Source organism: Erpetoichthys calabaricus, chromosome 5, assembly GCF_900747795.2.
Source record: "Erpetoichthys calabaricus chromosome 5, fErpCal1.3, whole genome shotgun sequence".
Lineage (NCBI taxonomy): Eukaryota > Metazoa > Chordata > Cladistia > Polypteriformes > Polypteridae > Erpetoichthys > Erpetoichthys calabaricus.
Window position 1 is genome coordinate 126,361,396 of NC_041398.2, and position 18,769 is coordinate 126,380,164.

Here is an 18,769-nt window from a genome sequence, read left to right on the forward strand (position 1 = left end):
TCCTTGCATAGATGAGTTATGGGTAGCACATTAAAAAATATACCCTTGTTAATCTATAAGAAATTTTAAGTAATCTCTGGGGTTGGATTCTTGTTCATGTAGGAGGTTGTAAAAAGTACAAGACTTGAGACAGTATTACACTAAGACTCGAGTAGATATAGTCTTCATATACAAGGCAGTTTTGAAACAAACATTTTTGAGAGAGGGAGAAGTGACCAAATGCAGCTTTCTGCTGCAACTTGACCTAACGAGCCCAATCAGTGCAGACAAACATGGAGAGAAGCAGTCAGCTATCCCATTGCATTAGAATATTAAATGGTAATACCTGCCTTGAAAGCTATCAGAAATAACTTTTTGACTATCTGCTTCCTATTATTTTATTTTTTAATTTCTATTTTATTTTTGTAAAACAGAACATTACAATGGCATACTACTCAATTAAACAAAATATTATAATATAACAGATACAACCATTTACTTCAAAATTAATACAGGTAAAGCAGACAAAGGAAAAACAAATGGGAAAAAAGAAAGACACAAGCAAAAAAAAGGGGGATTCTTTATAATCAAATAAAATTAGTGTGTACCACATTGGCTTGCTCAAACACAAAGTCTTGAGCAGGGGTACTCAAAGTTTTTGAATGCCGGTCCACATTCAGTTAGCCACCAACTATCGGGGTCCGCTATAGCCAGGTTTACCGTGTAGGTCTGTAGGAGGCTAGTAATAGATTCAACGCAAATGATAAAATTTTTACAGAAGACCAAGACATGCACAAAACATGGAAAACAATTCAAAAAAGTCACATGACTACTTGCAATTAACACACCAATTACAACAGTTAGTACGTAAATGATTGTCACTCAGTGTGAAGTGTGGAACTGTTGTTTCGATTTCATAATGGCAGCATAGTTCGGTGAGTAACCAGTCAGTGCAATTCTTATTGCATTCCTGAGGTTCTGGTCGGTGAATACACTTCTATGTTTCGTCTTGATAGTGTTCATAGTGGAGAATGCACACTCACAAGAATATGTTGAACCAAACATAGTGAGCACGGAAATCGCCAGTTTCTTTGCAGCAGGATACTGAGAATCTGGAACAAACTTTGACCAAAAAATTGTTATGCCGACTTCGTTCAATTTTGCTTTTAAAACGTGAGAAGCTTGCAAATCAACTGCTTCCATTTGCAACAGTGACAGGTTTGAGTCCATTCACCGTCAGGCTGGACAATGAAAGGTTCAGCAACAAACAAAAACACAGGCTTCAGTTTTTTGAAATCCTTAAAACGTTCATCAAACTCGACCTTCAAATGATGTAGAAATGTGGAAATCAACTGAAAACATGCCTGTTGATCAGCTGTCATGCAGCTCTTCAGGTTTGGGAAATGCAGCATCTTGCCACCTTCCATGTCATTGATGAAAATGCTCAGTTTTGTTTCAAAGGCACAACATTTTTCTTGCAATTCGACAACGGTTTTGTCTGCACCCTGAAGTGACAAATTCAGTGTATTTATATGTCCCATAATATCAACAAGAAATGCCAGCAGTGCGACCTTGTCACTGTCTTGAATAAATGTTAAAAATTCTGCAGCTTCTTTGTATTCAAGGACTGCAGGAAGTCAGCTACATCTTCACGGAGATTCCAGAACCTTTCCAACACACGGCCCTTGCTTAACCATCTGACGTCATTGTGAAGCAGCAAATCTCCAAATTCTGCAGACATCTCTTCAAGAAAAGAACGAAACAGACGATGCTGCAGAGACGAATTACATCGTAAAAAATTCACTAATTTCACAAGAGTAGACATCACTTCCGCCAGTTCGTCACAAAGTTTTGAACAGACGGCAGACTGATGAATGATGCAGTGATAAGCAACAAGGTTGGGCTGAAGTGCCTTCATATGAGTGACAAGTCCTCTATCTTTACCAGTCATTGCTGGTGCCCCGTCTGTTGTAAGGGAAACCATTTTTGTTACATCCAATCCAGCTGCGTGCATAAACTGCGATAATGCTGAAAACACGTCCTCACCGCGTGTCTGTTTTGCTAGCGGTAGTAATGTCAGAAACTCTTCAACAAAATTATGGCCATCAAAAAATCTTGTGAACATACAGAGTTGAGACGTCAGTTTTATCAGTGGATTCATCGCACGCGAGAGCAAACAATTCAGCCTGTTTAAGATCTGATATTAACTGACCACCGACCACATGTGAATTTCCCATTGGGATTAATAAAGTATCTATCTATTGTCAGAAAGGTCATCTGCACGACGACTAGCAGTACTATCTGATAATGGTATCTGCTGAATCAGTTCAACACACTTTTTGTCGCTAAACAGAACCGAAGAAGCAGACATCATGCATTCTTTAACAACCTCTGCATCAGTAAATGCTTTCTTATGTCTGCCAAGAAGCCAAACAATGCGTAGCGAAGCTTTTGTAACATTTGATTGTGTGGTGGTCGCTTTCGTCATCAGCGATGAACTCGCTACCAACGACGACTTAAGGGCGTCGATCTTATGCGAACGGAGCTCTGACTTTGGTGGATAATTCGCATTGTAAAAAAGACCAAAAAATGCCAGTAGACCAAACGCAAATTTTATATGCCAAACAGTTTTCAAAAATGCCAGATTTCAGTTATTTGGCATAAAAAATGCCAGTTGGCAACCCTGCTACAGAGTAAATAATAAAACAACAATAATTTTGGTGCTTTTATATTCGGACTTTTGACTTACGCAGAAGACAGTCGCGGTCCGCCAAAAACGTCTTGGCGGTCCGGATTGTGGACCGCGGTCCGCCGTTTGAGTACCCCTAGTCTAGAGCAATTTTCCACTATCCACAAGAACAGCAATCTAAAGGTCATGTTAGCAACTAGATTAATATATCCTGACTGAAATTATTGTTAGGATCACTACATAAAGTGATTTAAAACAACAGATAAACTGTAAAAGATGAATGAAGATAATGTTATTTATTTGTAACAGTTAGCTATGATGTGAAATATTTAGTGAAAAAAAATGCTGAACTGAAAGAAAAGATGGACTTTAGACAGTAACTCTTGATTAATGGCCCATGAAGGATTGCTATGTTTGTCTCTCAGTGAGCTTACTTACTGAATACATGATTAACAAGGAGCAGAAAAAGTAGAAATTTCTTTCCATGCTTTATTAAAATCCTTTCCACATTAAATATATAAAAGCTTGGTTGCAATATGTTCTAAACATAAAAATTAGATTAGGACTTAAATTCCTCACATGAAAACTATTGGCATGCAAGTACGTAATGAGTTCAAGTGTATCAGCCTAGCATTATTTAACCTTTGAAAAATATTCATATTTCTGTTGGCTGACTTTGGAGGAAACAAGTTGAGAAAAACTGTAGATTTTTACCTGAAGGAAAAAACTGATATGCATTTTTATAAATTCATTAGCTAATTTAATTTTATAGATGAAAGAATTTAGCATTAATTTTATAGGTAAAATAATTTAGCATAAACCCCAAATAGTACTTTACGTAAATATAATACAGTGTGCCTCATTTAAAGCAACTAACAACACTTTATTAACTTAGCAGTGAATTATCTCATAGGAAAACCTATGTCAAAACTGAGGGCCTTTACATAACAGAAAGGCTGCACTGTATCATTCCTGTTGAATGCTCATTTAGATTTGTGATGACCCCATTGCTGGGTCTAGAGTATATTCTGCACTTATTGGTGCCCAATTAATAAATTTAATATTTTTGATGAATTTACTGTACTTCCAGAACTGAAACTTTTCTGTATACTGATCAAAACAGTAAACACCATGGCTAGCTTTAGAATATTGGTTTTAAACCTGGCCTAAGTATAGTGGAACCTCGGTTCACGAACGTCTCGGTACACGTACAAATCGGTTTACGACCAAAAAGTTTGCCAAACTTTTGCCTCGGTTCACGGCCACACACTCGGTATACGGACAAGCCAGTTTCCCTTTCGGTTTGTACATGTTCAGTCTCTCCCTGTGCATTTCCTGTGCAGCGAGCAAGAGAGAGAGCGAGAGAGAATGACACACACACACACAGCTCGAGAGAGAGAGGCAGCGCGAGAGACAGAGGCACACACATAGGCAGCGCGAGAGCCGCGCACACACACACAGGAGCGCAAGAGACAGAGACAGACATGCACACACACAGGAGCGAGAGAGAGGCGTGCACACACACAGCAGCACGCTAGAGAGAGACACACACAGGTGCTCCAGGCTCGCAAAAGAGAGACTCACGCACACACACAGGCGCGCGCGAGAGAGAGGGAGCGAGCGAGAGTGGGAGGGACGCATAAGGTAGAGAAGGTTTGCTTTTTGTTTTCAGTTCCGTTTTTCTGCTAAAAAGTGTTTTTAGCGAGCGGTTCCTACCACTATAGCGCGAGCTATTGCAGTGTTAGTTTTCTCTGTTGTTCAAGGTTTTCTCAGTGTTATTCAATGTTTTTACATTTAGTTTACTATTACGCTGTGCATTCTATGGTATAATTAACTATATTTGTGCTTAAAAACAAAAAATATATATATTTACATACAGTTCGTACGGTCTGGAACGGATTAATCCTATGGGGCAAATTGCTTCGGTTCACGACCAACTCGGTTTACGACCAGTTTTGGAATGAATTATGGTCGTGAACCGAGGTTCCACTGTATTGCCTATATGGAGCTAGCATGTTCATCATTTGAGTGAACTGGTGTTATCTAGGTACTATGGCATGTATCCACATCCCATACATATGCAGGTTTTACAAGGAATTCTAAAACTGGCCTGTGAATGTGTATGTGTGTGTGCGTGTAAGCACCTGTTTTAATGAATTTGATTCATACCTAGTACCAAGACAAGCTGTAGTAAAATCCTATAAAATCCCTATGCCAAATCCCTATATTGGAGTAAGTAGGCTTGAAAAATGAGTGTATATTAGCAAATCAATTACATTTTAGGTTAGTGCTCTTGGGAAAAGAAATGAGCTTGAACTGATCATCCCTTTATTATAAAATTATACATTTGGCAGAAGCTTTTATCGAGGTTACTTAGAAGATCTAGATACAATTCAGTTAGTTACAAATAGTTTCTACATATTTAGTGACTGACTTTAGGTTTATAACTCAATCAGCATTTTTGCTGTGTAAAGTCCAATGCCCCTGCTATTACGCCACACTGCCTGTTCTGCACACATTGAGGACTAAAGAATGCCACTGCTAATGAAAGATGCAGTGCACTGATGGCTTTAAGGTGGACCAGGAAATGCAAGGTGCAGTGTGGAGTCTTGATAAGGTTTGGGAATCCCAGGTACTAAACTGAGAGAAAAGCCTCTAAAAAAAGTTCTATAGACCTCCATATTACAACATAGTTTACATTGAATTAATACATGAAGTGCACATTTGTTATTCCCTTGAAGGGGAAGTAGTTGGAGTTAGTCTGCAGAAGTGGATCAAGATTAATGGATTTTATGACACCCTGAAGAGATGTTAGTGGAAGTAAAATCAACATAAATTAGTTTCATACCTGTGTGATGTTCAAGAAGGTAAAAAAAACTTTGCCTTCAGGGACATTTTGGCCTAACAATATACCAAAAATAAATCATACAAATGGCAATCCTGGTACTGTCCTACAAAGAAGTCATTAGAAGGGAAAACCTCATTGGCAATGAAGTGAGGTCACAGGGAGGACAAGAGTGGCTTGCTTAATATGTGAAGCCAAGAGAAGTGGACAGCACATTAAAACACCTGTTAAATGACAAACAACCAAGCATTGTTATTTTGGTTTAAGCTATAGTATTTTTTATAATTATTCGCTCTGTGCATGGTACACATAGTAAAGAAAACAAGCCTTTCCAGTATACAGTGTATTGACGGAATCTGTTATAAATTCATGAATTTTCTAGGTAACCTGTGAAAGAAAGGCTTAGTAACTCATAAGATGTCGTAGTGAATTTAGACATGACACAGTGCTCAGTATAAAAGGCAATTTGCAAAGTAAACACTCAGTGCATAGTAATTTATAATTTGAATATTTGGTGTACATAGCCAATAAATGTATGTACTCAGTAATTGAATTTAGGAGGAACAAAGAAGCAAACCCAAATCTTAACTGCTTTAGTTAATTTTCTTTTTCTTTAACTCTAAAATTCAGGGGCTAAAATTATTTTGGTTTATTCACTGTTCCAGCTGAAAAGAGGCTTCTAACATCTGGGAAGAACTTTGCGTAGTGGCAACCTACTGTAACTTTAACACTCATTCAGATCAGCTGGTCTGTGTGGTATGCTCTTTTGTTGTCCATTTTCTTTATATATGTTAGAAACTGTTGATTTCAATGACAGTTTCATTCTGCATTTCAAAAAACTTACTGACCCTTATTTCTTATGCCTTTGTACATTTACTGTTTTGTTTTAGAGCGAGATAAGATGTGTAATAACATCCAGCTTGCAATTGCAAGGAAAGTCATGTGTGCTTGACAAACATGGGCTATTTTCTCAACAGTCTCTTGTAATGGTTTATCTGGTTTATATGAATTCAATCACACAAATGTAGGATTTGCTTTGTTTTAAGTACTTTTAAATGCAACACATTAAAGAAAATGCACAGGGGATGAACAGTATACAGAAGTTGTACATGATAAAACTTTTCCTTCATTTAAACCAATATGGTAGAATTCCGATAACCCAAAACTTTGTGTAGTCCAGCGCATTGGCATATTGGTATATGGTACTTTATTTTATATTTTTTATTTATGTGGCATATAAAAAACATTCTATGAAAAAGCCAGCAAAATTATTATTACTATACACGTTTTAGCGGCAATTAATTTTTGTTATGATCATGTTAAATATGTCATGGTTACTTGTGTTAATTGACATTGCATTCTTCTTAATTGTGTTATTTACTAGTAGTTAATAAAGGGAAAGGCATTTAGGACTGAAGCCAGGCACCAACTGAAGCCAGGCACCAGATCTTCACTCAAAGAGCTTTGGGAATCTAGAACAAACTACCGAGCCATGTAGTTAAGGTAGAAACCTTGACAACCTTTTTAAGAAATATCTGGATGAGACATTAGAACAGCGTAACTATTGGCTAAACAAGTTTGATGGACTGAATGGTCTTCTCTCTTTGCCAGATTTCTTACATTCTTAAAGCTAGTACTCTGAAAGACATTTTGTTTTTCTTGTGGAAAGGATAATTGAAAGAACATAAATTAAGAGAGAAATCTAATGATATGCTAATGAACTGAAGAGATAATTTTAAACTACCAGCTAAATAACTGTGTATTTGAACTTAAAGAACAATGCAGGATCGATAAGATGGTGACAATTCTGATTTTATAAGGGATATTATGTAATCAGTTTAAATTACATTTAGATTTGGGAATCCAATAATACACAATCTTGGACACATTATCTGTGATGTTACTTGGAATCATCAGTTGTTTCATCAGTTTCAAACATCAGGCTTCCTCATCCAGGTGACCTGGCCAGGGATGATCACATCTCAGCCTATATCCAAGTGGCATGCTTACTCTCTCACTGCTCCTCCCTTTATATTCAGAGCCACCTAGTGGCTCTTTTTATTGCCTCTGTGTTTGCTGTGACAGTTCTTTTCCTCTTCAGCCTCATGATACCTAGGGCTTCATTTGCCTTACAAAGGGCATCTCGATAGACATACAATTTTACTATCATTTTGCCCGTTGCAATCGTTTACTGGCTTCACTTATTTTCCAGAGGTGGCTCTGATGGAGTCAGTGTCTTTCAGACTGCAGTTGAACACCTTCTCCAGGCTCTTAACTGGTTTTCTGTGACTGATAAGATCTGCTCTCCACATATCCTACAACAGATCTTAACTGCAACCTTCCCTCTTTTGAGAATCAGGGCCCAGGACTCAGAAGGTTTGAAACTTATACATGCCTAAGTCATGAGCTTCTATAATCCTTGCAAAATTAACCTGGCTCCAGACACTGATGCTGTAGTTACCATGAGGTCATGCATTAAGTCTCTGATTGGGGGTTGCTTTGTTCTAGACTTGCTTATAGGGCCCTACACTCTGGTTCTGCTGATTCCATCACCATGATCATTGCAAGAGTGAACAGCATCACCAAAATGGTACAGTCAGTGATTATGCCCACTTTAAATTGGTACCAGATCCAGATGAGACTATCTAACTTAACTTTCTATAGTAGTACTGAATGAGGCCTTTCACCTTCTGGGGTGCAAGGTATGTGTCCAGTGCCACTTTTACCAGCTTTTAGAACATTAGTACACTTTAGATGAGAACCAGCCATTCAGCCCAACAAAGCTCACCAGTCCTATCCACTTATTTCTTCCAAAAAAACATCAAGTTGAGTTTTGAAAGTCCCTAAAGTCTTACTGTCTACCACACTACTTGGTAGCTTATTCCAAGTGTCTACCGTTCTTAGTGTAAAGAAACACTTTACCCTTAACAAGTTTCCAACTGTGTCCCCGTGTTCTTGATGAACTCATTTTGAAATAACAGTCTCAATCCACTTTACTAAATCCCTTCATAATTAAACACTCCAATCATGTCACCTCTTAATCTTCTTTTGCTTAAACTGTATAGGCTCAGCTCTTTTAATCTTTCCTCATAATTCAACCCCTGTAGCCCTGGAATCAGCCTAGTCGCTCTTCTCTGGACCTTTTCTAGTGCTGCTATGTCCTTTTTGTAGCATGGAGACCAAAACTGCACACAGTACTCAAGATGAGGCCTCACCAGTGCATTATAAAGGTTGAGCATAACCTCCTTGGACTTGTACTCCACACACCGTGCTATATAACCTAACATTCTGTTAGTCGTCTTAATGGCTTCTGAACACTGTCGGGAAATCGATAGCTTAGAGTCCATTATGACTCCTAAATCCTTCTCATAAGGTGTATTCTCGATTTTCCGACCTCCCATTGTGTATTCAAACCTAACATTTTTACTTCCTATGTGTAATACTTTACATTAACTGACAATTAAATTTCATCTGCCACAAATCTGCCCAAGCCTGTATGCTATCCAAGTCCTTCAGTAATGATATAACGGATTCCAAATTATCTGCTAATCCACGTATCTTGGTATCACCTGCAAACTTAACCAGTTTGTTACTTATATTCCTATCTAAATCATTTATATATATTAAAAATAGCAGTGGCCCTAGCACTGACCATTGTGGAACACCACTCTTAAGATCGGCCAATTCTGATGAGGTTCCTCGCACCATCACCTTCTGCTTCCTGTGTCTGAGCCAATTCTGCACCCATCTAAAAACATCACCCTGAACTCCCACTTCTTTTAATTTGATACCGACCTCTCATGTGGCACCTTATCAAATGCTTTCTTAAAATGTCAAGATAAATAATATCATATGCTCCACTTTGATCGTATCAAAGGGAAATTATTGTATCATATGCTCTGCTACATACAACTCCAACTCACTTACCTTATTTTTGATACTTCTAGCATTAAGGCAAACTATTTTTAATGTGTTACTCCTTTTACATTTAAATGTTTGCTTAGAATTTACATTACTACGCATTTTTTTTTCTACACCATTGTTTGTTCCTCCATGTATAGATTTAAACCAGGCCTGTCCTAAACTCCCTGCCCCCCCATTCCTTAGTTTAAACAATCGACTAGCCTACATATACGCCTCCCCAATACACTGGTGCCCCTCCAGTTCAGATGTAACCCGTCACGGCGGAACAGGTCCCATCTGTTCCAAAAGGAGTCCCAATGCCCCATAAACCTATACCCTTCTACCCTGCACCAAGATTTGAGCCACGCGTTAAGCCTTCTAATCTCCTCAATCTTACCTGGACTGCCACGTGGCACAGGCAGAACTTCGGAGAAGACTACCTTGTCAGTTTTGCTCCTCAGCTTGGCACCTAACTCTTTGAATTTGGATCGCAGAACTGACAGACTAACCTTATGTATGTCATTTGTTTCAACATGGACAATGACAACTAAATCCACCCCTGCTCTGGCCAAGAGCCTATGAACCCTTCAAGGGAGGTCCCCCACCTGTGCACCTGGAAGGCAACACACTGTACGAGACTCTCTCTCTCTGGAGCACACCTGCGCTTCAATCCCCCTAATGACTGAATCCCCCTAATGATTCTGGGAAATTCAGCCATAAGCATTGGCAAAATCTAGCCATAACACAGTCAGATCTCCTCTGCCCTCAGAATAAGGCAATGGAAAATTGAAAGGATATCTAAAGATAGTATGATGCTTCCAGGTAATATTATAAAATGAATGCACCTTTTAGATAAGAGATAATATATATTATTGTTGATATGATATGAAACATTAGGTTCCAGTATTGTATGATTTTTTTAATGGCAACAGTCCTTTAAAAATATAATATTTTAATGAGTTCAGCAGAGTTTAATGCCACCTTTATCAAAGAATCTATTAATAAGGGATGGTTTCATTTCATATTTAATTTCACAGAGTATTGAGAGAAAGATGTATCTTTTAAAGTGCATTATTCTTTATTTTTGATATCACTTACATAGCACTGATTATTCTTTTACGTATGTTTTTGTATACAAAACATAATATATGGTTAGAATCGAACCTTCTGCACAATTCTGCAACTGCAGCAGTAAGATAGCTCTTTGACTATTACATGAGGAACATCATTGAGGTTTTCTTAGAATGTTTTCACCATTTAAAAAACTTTCCATGACGTTGAATTTTTCTGGGCCTCAGGGCCATAAGAATAATCATTAGTGAAAAAAAATTCCTTAGGCTGTCTGCAAATAGTCAATAATTCCTTGTTATTCAGTGAGTCAATCAGATACAGGTAGCTTTATACATGTAAATGTGTTTGTTTGTGCATAAATGTGTTTAAGTGTCTATACACTACTGAAAGTATCGTTGGTTTCACAATGCTACAAAGTATAACACTGTATAATAAAAGATGTACCTGATCAATCTGCTCAGGAGTTGACTGTGAGAATGCAGCTCTCAAATATGGAGAGGGCTGTGAAGGGTCAATGTTGAACGCAGCTCCTGGTACGAGTAGTATCTGCAAATGGAAAGAAAGAGTGATACAGTATGAATCACCAGCCATATAAATGCATGAATGAATACACTGATTTGACTATATACCCATCTTGTATGACTAATGGAACAAGTTAGGTGATGCATTTAGGATAATTTCCTAATTTCTTCAAAAAAGATTAGTTATATATGCAAAGCTTCATTTCATGAACAATAATGATTTAAATCACACCAATCATACTACTAACAACATGAAACGTCGATAAAATTTTAGCACATAAAATAAAGATACCATAAACTCTTTCACAGAAATTATTATTTTCATAGACCCAATTGTGTGTTAAATAGGGAAAAAAACATATTCAAGCACCCTACTATTCCGACTTCTACAGAAAAACAAGGTTAAAAAAATAATTTTCTTATTAATTTACAATTACTGTACCTCTTCAGGAATCATGCAGAAATGAACCAGATAAACCACTGATACTCTAAAATCTTAGAAGCTTTCCCAAAAACACCTTAAGCTCATGACAATATGAAGAATTTTTTAAAAAGTGGAAAATTAAAAAAGAAAAAAAAAACACGTTCTACCTTGTTTGATTTTGGTCTCCTATACCCTTTGCAGAATACTCTATTTCATATAAATAAGCTTTCATTTAAATAATTGGATGCTACTTTAATTTGGTTTATATCTAATAGAAAAGGGCCTCAGGTAAAAAAAAAAACCATAATATTCCTTCACTAACTAGTAATTAGCCTGACTTTACCTAGTCCTGTTCAAGACTAAATGGGTTAAAAAATCACTGACTGACTGTTATGCTTCTGTTTAAAGACAATGGATGGAATCAGGTAACTCTGATCCAATACATGCATGGAAGGAAAATCCTATGCTAAATCTTCTTCACAATTTTTTTCTGTGCAAAAATATCTTCAAATGGATGTAAACAGCAACAATCATTTTTTATATTATATATTACCGAGTATATTATAATATGGAAGCTAAGTCACAGACTTTGTATAAACAACACTGCTCACTTTCCTAATCTGTATTATGGAGGTTCTGCTGTGTATCATTAATACTTCTAAACACTATCTCAACATTATTTTGTGTCTGTATTACCTAATGGTGTACCAATCATAATTTTATGGTCGATTCCTATCTCTGATTTCTTAGATGGAAAATCTGTTTATTCCGAATGTGTTTTTTTGATTTCAGGGTACCATACAGTCTGCAAGTGTCACATAAGTAATTTAAATCTGGGTAATAAATAATATTTTATACCCTGATTAAAACATTACAACCTTTACAGAGAAACAAAGTAACAATCAAACTGTAAACATAGTTTTTCTCCATGCATCCATACATCCATATATCCATGTTTATAACCTGTTTAGACCAATTTCATGATCGCAGGACAGCAGAGCAGACACCAGCACATTCTGGTAGAATACAGGGACTTCTTCAGAACACCTACAACATGCTGGTGCAGGATGCATGTTCAATTCATTGAAGGTCACTAAATTTTATATAAATGATAATTAATTACTTGAAACCAACATTAACTAGTATCAGGCTGAGGTGTTCTCTTAATTCACCTCCAGCTGTAATCAGAATTTATTAATTCCTTTGCACACTGCATGTCAGGGAACTATTGCACTACATAAGACTGATTTGTTTTGATTCCAGCACTATTTGATTCATGTTTTATTTTAAAAGAAGTTACTTTACCTTTGGTGTAGATACACTGACCATGTGTATTTTTTCATATGAGCAATCAAGTTGGTCTTTGACTTACTAGTTAATTACTAACCTAATAACTTTACTAAAAAAAGACTAACACAGCAAAACTTAATGCCATCTTTAAAAGGGCATATACTGTAGGTGTTTTCATTATTATCACAGTAAAGTAATCCATAGATGTTGTGGAACTTGATCCGAACACAGACAGGAAGACACGTTGTAATCAACCCACACACATTTATTTCAGGCTTCCATATTTACAAATCTCTCACCGACCCCCAATACCCCACAGTCCAGGCCAACACAATGCCTTCTCTCGCTCTCTGTGTCTTCAGTCCGCCTCCTTCTCTCCTCCAGAAACCTTTGTCCTTCTTCCTCCCGACTCAAGTCCCCCTCTGAAGGGAGGCGGCCCCTTTAAATAAGCACCCGGATGTGCTCCAGGTGTGTTCCCGGCAATCTCCCACCGACACGCCCCAGGTGTCCCTGTTCCCCCAGCACTTCCTGGTGTGGTGGAAGTGCTGAGGTCCCGGGTCCACCAGGTATTGGGGTCCACCTGGCTGTGACCACGGGCCCCTACAGGGTCGAGCTTCCCAGCTCTGTACCCGCGGCCCCCAGGGCGGTCGCCCCTCAAGGTCTGGAGGAGGCACAAGCCCTCCTCCGATCTTCTCGGGCGTACCGGCTGGGTACCACCCCCATCCGGGTACCACAATGTCAATGCTTGGATTAGTATAAATCAGAGAATCTCCCCAACCCTGATGGTTGCCTTTAGCTTTGATTTTCTTTTATAATTTTAACATAGATTCTTCTTTGGAGTAAGACACAAGTTCTCATTCAAATAAAAATGACTGGCAGGAATGTTTCACACACCCCATTAATTCATAAACTTGTACTTTACTTATTGTTAAGCATGTGCAAGTAGGGGACATCTTCAAGGGGACATGCAAGCAATCCATGCAAGCAATAGCACCCCAAGTTGACAGACGTCCTAACACAATCTTTTTTTCCATCAGCAGATCAGAGGGATGACAGCTAGATGTGACATAATTTCCTCACCAATCCAGGAGGCCTCATCCCTTTCCAAAAGTTCCCTATAAATTGAAGACTGCAACCAGAAGTAGGCATTACAACTGATAGTGACAGAGCTACTAATCAGAAGCACTATTTTCTTCAAACAAACAGGAATGTAGAAAGCCGTTATTTTTAACTTTTTTCTGTTTGTCACCATTAAATGGTATGTTGCCATGTTCGTATCCCAAATCTTTGTGCTGCCTGATTCTTAATATTTATACATTATTGATACATTGGCCATTAGATACATTGCCTCACTTTCTTTAAGGTACAGGTCATCAAATCCAAACAGTGTTTACTAGTATGAGTGAGGCTTTCATGTTAAGCCTCATAAAATCCTCTTCCAATCAGGTTTGAAGAGAAAAACCATTTGATCCCGATCTCTGGCAATTTATTCAATGCACTATCCATAAATACATCTGTTAATAATTTGAAAAAGCGATTGGTAACTCACTACTGATTTCTCAGACAATGAATGGAAGTTAACACTAGACAGAATGCATTCTTCCCCAGTATAGTTCAATTAACCTTTAAAATTTCACATCTATTGAATAAGACAAAAAAAAATTACACTGGACTAGATTGTACTTGTCAAAGATGCTATTAAGTACCTAGCTGCCTTTGCCAAATGTTTTGGTTATGTCCTCTATTTAAATCATTGAAGGCACGGGCTTTCACCTACTTACCAGGCAGACTCAGGATTACTATAATTAATCAACCATGAATTGCACTTTTTGTAGTAACACTTGCAGAAATGCTAAACTGATTACTTTGTTCTGATAACATACACTACAGTACAGTGTATTATTTTGCTCAACTGGAAGAGTCCAAACAAATATAATAAATTACCATGGAAAACTGATGCCCTGCATTATTAAAGATGTAAAAAAAAATATTCACAAATGTTTCATTATGTACATAGCACCCAGTTGTTCATGCTTTTCTCTGCAAGACGTCATGTAGCAATGGGTCAACATGCTCAATTGCTGCAAGCCTTGTAATCACACTAACATTTATGAACCATGCTCAGTTTTAATATACTCTCTTCATCTCTTTCTGTCTCCAGTTTGGTGAGGATGAAGGATTTGAATTTGGAATACTTAATTCATATCTATGTTTATCTTGCTGCATTGTAACATACTGTATATACTGTATTGACCTTTTAAAATCAAACTTAAAAATTATTTACAGCATAATACAATTTTAAAAAATGAAATTGACTCACACTATATCATGAACATCATGAAATGAATTACTGTATTTATTCTAGCTTTGACTGTTCATTCATTTAAAAATAAATGTGCAGCTTCAATCATATACAATGAACGAGAACCTTAAGAAATAATGAAGATGTGGATTTAGCTGTCAGGCTGCAGCATGTTCAAAACTGAACTTCTATCTTCTGTTTGGCATTCTAATTTAATACTTCATCTCATTCAATACCTTGAGTAAAGCCGACATGGGTGTGTTGGCAACATCATTAAAAATATTTTCATGTTAATAAGACTGAAAGCCATAATTTAAGGAAATAGACTCAAAACTTAAACCATCAACATCCAATCAGAAAAAAACATGCAAAAATAGTAAACACATACACTGAGTGATCTGAGCTAAACACATGCAAAAGCATTAAGAAAAACATACATGTAAAATTTAACAAATGGCAGTAAAACTAAGCTTAAGAAAGATAGCTTAGCAAAGACTAAAGATCAGTTTAAATACCACTAGCAGAATTTCTTCATGTTAGTGACACATAACTGCAAGTGCAATGCAACTGAAATTGGGGATCTTAGCCGGAGACAAACTGTACATGGCAGACGGGACAAGCAAACTACACTGTGGGAGGTGTGACCAGAAACAGACTGCATGGGGGAGGCCTATGAATATTACATATCATTTTATATTCAGGAAAAATAACATAAATCTATAGGAATATTTATAATTTTAATAAAATACTGGAAGTTTAAAATACTTGCAGAAGTGAAAGATGCCAATAGTAGAACTTGTGATTCTACATTTATTGGAAACTGGAACAGAAAATGTAATATTTTAAGTAATAATAAAAGTACTTCTGACATTTCCGCTCATTTCTTTATCTTCCTTCTCTTATCATCACTTAACCAAACCAAAAAAACTCCAAATTTGCCGTAAATTTACAGGGTGTTGCTAATGACATCAAATCCTGGCATCACGTCAAAGGTATATCATTCCAACGTTTGCTGGTTAGACTACACTGCTCTTCCTTGGCATTCTTAGGCACAGTGTACACCACACTTACAAATACAGAAATATACATTTGGGGCCATTTCTGTATGCTCTGTATTAGCCTGGCCAACAGATCTTCAGCACTCCCTTACTTTCTAATTACATGGGCACTCAAACAGAGGATCCAGTTTTACCTAAATTAGTTGTTCCCTGCTCAGGCCAAATCTTTGGGGTCACTGTTACACTGCCTGAGACAAGACACAAAACATATCTGTCACTACTAGTAACTTTTCTAATCCATGAGGCTAGAAACTGAATATTCTATAGAAGATGGGTTACTTCATGACAAAATACATGTTTAAAGCATTTTCTTACATACTGTTTAATTATAATTTTTGCATATTGCTGCAGTTAACACAATTTATAAATATGCATTTAAGAGGGTAAACCATATTTACTGTAGTTGCCTAAGCCATAGCATTTACTGCTAACACAATGTGAGCTGTCAGAACAGGACAGCTTCCATGCATCTTGGCAAATTTTCCAAGGATCTGGACCTGTATGGCACTATTCTTTCATGAGAAATTCCTTCACTGGGTTTTTTTTGATGATTCTGATGGAAAACTCTGGGTAAGGCATCACTCCAGAATGTCCAATATGTGTTTAACTAAGTTGGGATCTGGTGACTGGGATGGCCAGAATATGGCTATATTCTTCAAATCTTGTATTGGCCACTTGTACAGTGTCATTTTAGGTTTTTACCTAAAATGAAGGCAAGCAGTCAATATTGCTTTTTTATTATTGTAAAATGCACTTGACAGTAAGAGATCAACCAAAATTCTGGAGCATTTTGCACACATGGATTTCATTTGGTGGGTACTAAAAACATAATGGCTTGACATGGTCACGTTTTCTTTTGCCCAGTACACTGACACTTTTTTCTTTGCTCTACTTTACTTGCTGGAGGACATTTTTTGGTGTACTCTGTAAAGGTCTCAGTAACAGATAAATTGAGTACAAAAACAAATATAATAATATAATGGCACTAGATGCAACACCATGGCTTCGTAGTTAAGATAGCAACAGGGTAACAAGAAGTCAGTACTAAGTTTAAACCTATGAGACCAGGAATAAAGTTGGGATGTAGCATTACTGAAGAGACAGCATGGACTTACTGAACCTAAGCTCTGGAGTGTAACCATACTTGTGTAGAGGCAAATGCTTTTAATATTATTTATATTCTTCAGTCATTCAAGTATTTATTTTATCACCTACTTGAATGATAGGTTAGGCAGTTGGGATTGTTTTCCTAATGAACATAATCAAAAAGTATATAAAAAGAATAGTTTACAAAGTTACCTTGTGAAAATTTAAATTAGACATCTACGGCACTCTTTCAAGGTCAGCAAATCAAATCCAAACACCTTTCTATTATATTGCACTACAAACGTAATGTGTAAAATATGTTGATTATCTCACTAACACCAAGAAACAGCTCAAATTGCTTAATGAAATTATTAATGTAAAGCCAGTCATGCTAAAAAATGTAATGTGGTTTACAGTCTCATACAGGGTGTTATTTTTTAATTAAATGTTATTAATTTCCAATGGTCAATACAGTGTAAAATGATACAGTGTAAGTCATAAATTGTTGCCTATTAAATACACTATCCTGATGTTTTACTGCAATAATGCTTTCTCACTAAGGAAACAGTATACTGTTTATAAGTAATCAGGTAGAAATGTAAACAGAAAACAATGGTCAGTGTGTTTGCAGTCATTTCAGCTTTGTAAAGGTGCTCATTTTGAAAGGTGCTAATGAAAAATAACAGATTCCGTAACTAGGGTATATGAGCCCCATCCAGAGTAGAAATAGCTGAGAGATTTAAACAATTTATCCTGCTAAGCACAAAATTTTCCTCCCAGTGAACAGTACTACATTTCAGCAATAGTTTAGATGTTGACTTTTTACCATATCAGATATGAAAAAACAATATGAAAACTAATTTATGCTGGCAATATTATTTGTCTGAAACAGGACATATTGGTTAATCTGAAATTAACTTTATTAACTCCAGGGCAAAATATCACTATAGTATGTACAGTAACTAACTTGTTTATACTATACCAAAAGATTAAAAAAATATCTCTGATTGAATTGCATTTTACCCTTCCTAGTAGCCCAGATAAGGAGCAGATTATATGGCTTCAAAAGGATTATGAAATAAACTTGCTGTTACCTTTCACATGTAAAAAGTAATCCCTGACATGTAAACACAGTATTTTAGCTTGGACTGTAAATGTCAGCAGGTTGAATGCAAGTTCATGAGCTATTGACATGCTGGTCAAACCAGTCTGTTGCATACTTGATACAGAGGTCAGTCATTTGTGTATGTCACTTCTTGCATGTACAGTATAATGCTGTTGGGCATTTTGTTTAAGACAAGTTTAGACTTGTTTTTCAGGCTATTCCGTCATAGAAAAGTTGGAAACACATACATTAAAAACATTAGAAGATGAATTTATTTGCTTTAATTTAATAAATTCTATTCAATGTTATTACTGCTAATTTCCCTCTACAAGTATTATATTTACTTGAAAAAAAATAGGCAACTTTCATTTCTAATTGTTTGGAAGTTGTCTTCAGAAAGGAGTAATAAATCATTGTGGAATGTATAGTTTGTTACAGAAATTTCAATCTGATTTTCTATTTCACTGATTGTTTGGAACTTTAGCAATTAAACTCC

General features: G+C 36.8%; 1 protein-coding gene across 2 annotated transcripts in view; it reads right to left on the reverse strand.

The window, feature by feature from the left end:
• Positions 1-18,769, reverse strand: part of aadat (aminoadipate aminotransferase) — an 88,241-nt gene that overhangs the window by 9,507 nt on the left and 59,965 nt on the right. For both annotated transcript variants that reach the window (XM_028802011.2, XM_051928640.1), the window contains exon 13: positions 10,932-11,033. In XM_028802011.2, coding sequence (XP_028657844.1) covers positions 10,932-11,033 — 102 coding nt within the window. The remainder of the gene's footprint in view (positions 1-10,931; positions 11,034-18,769) is intronic.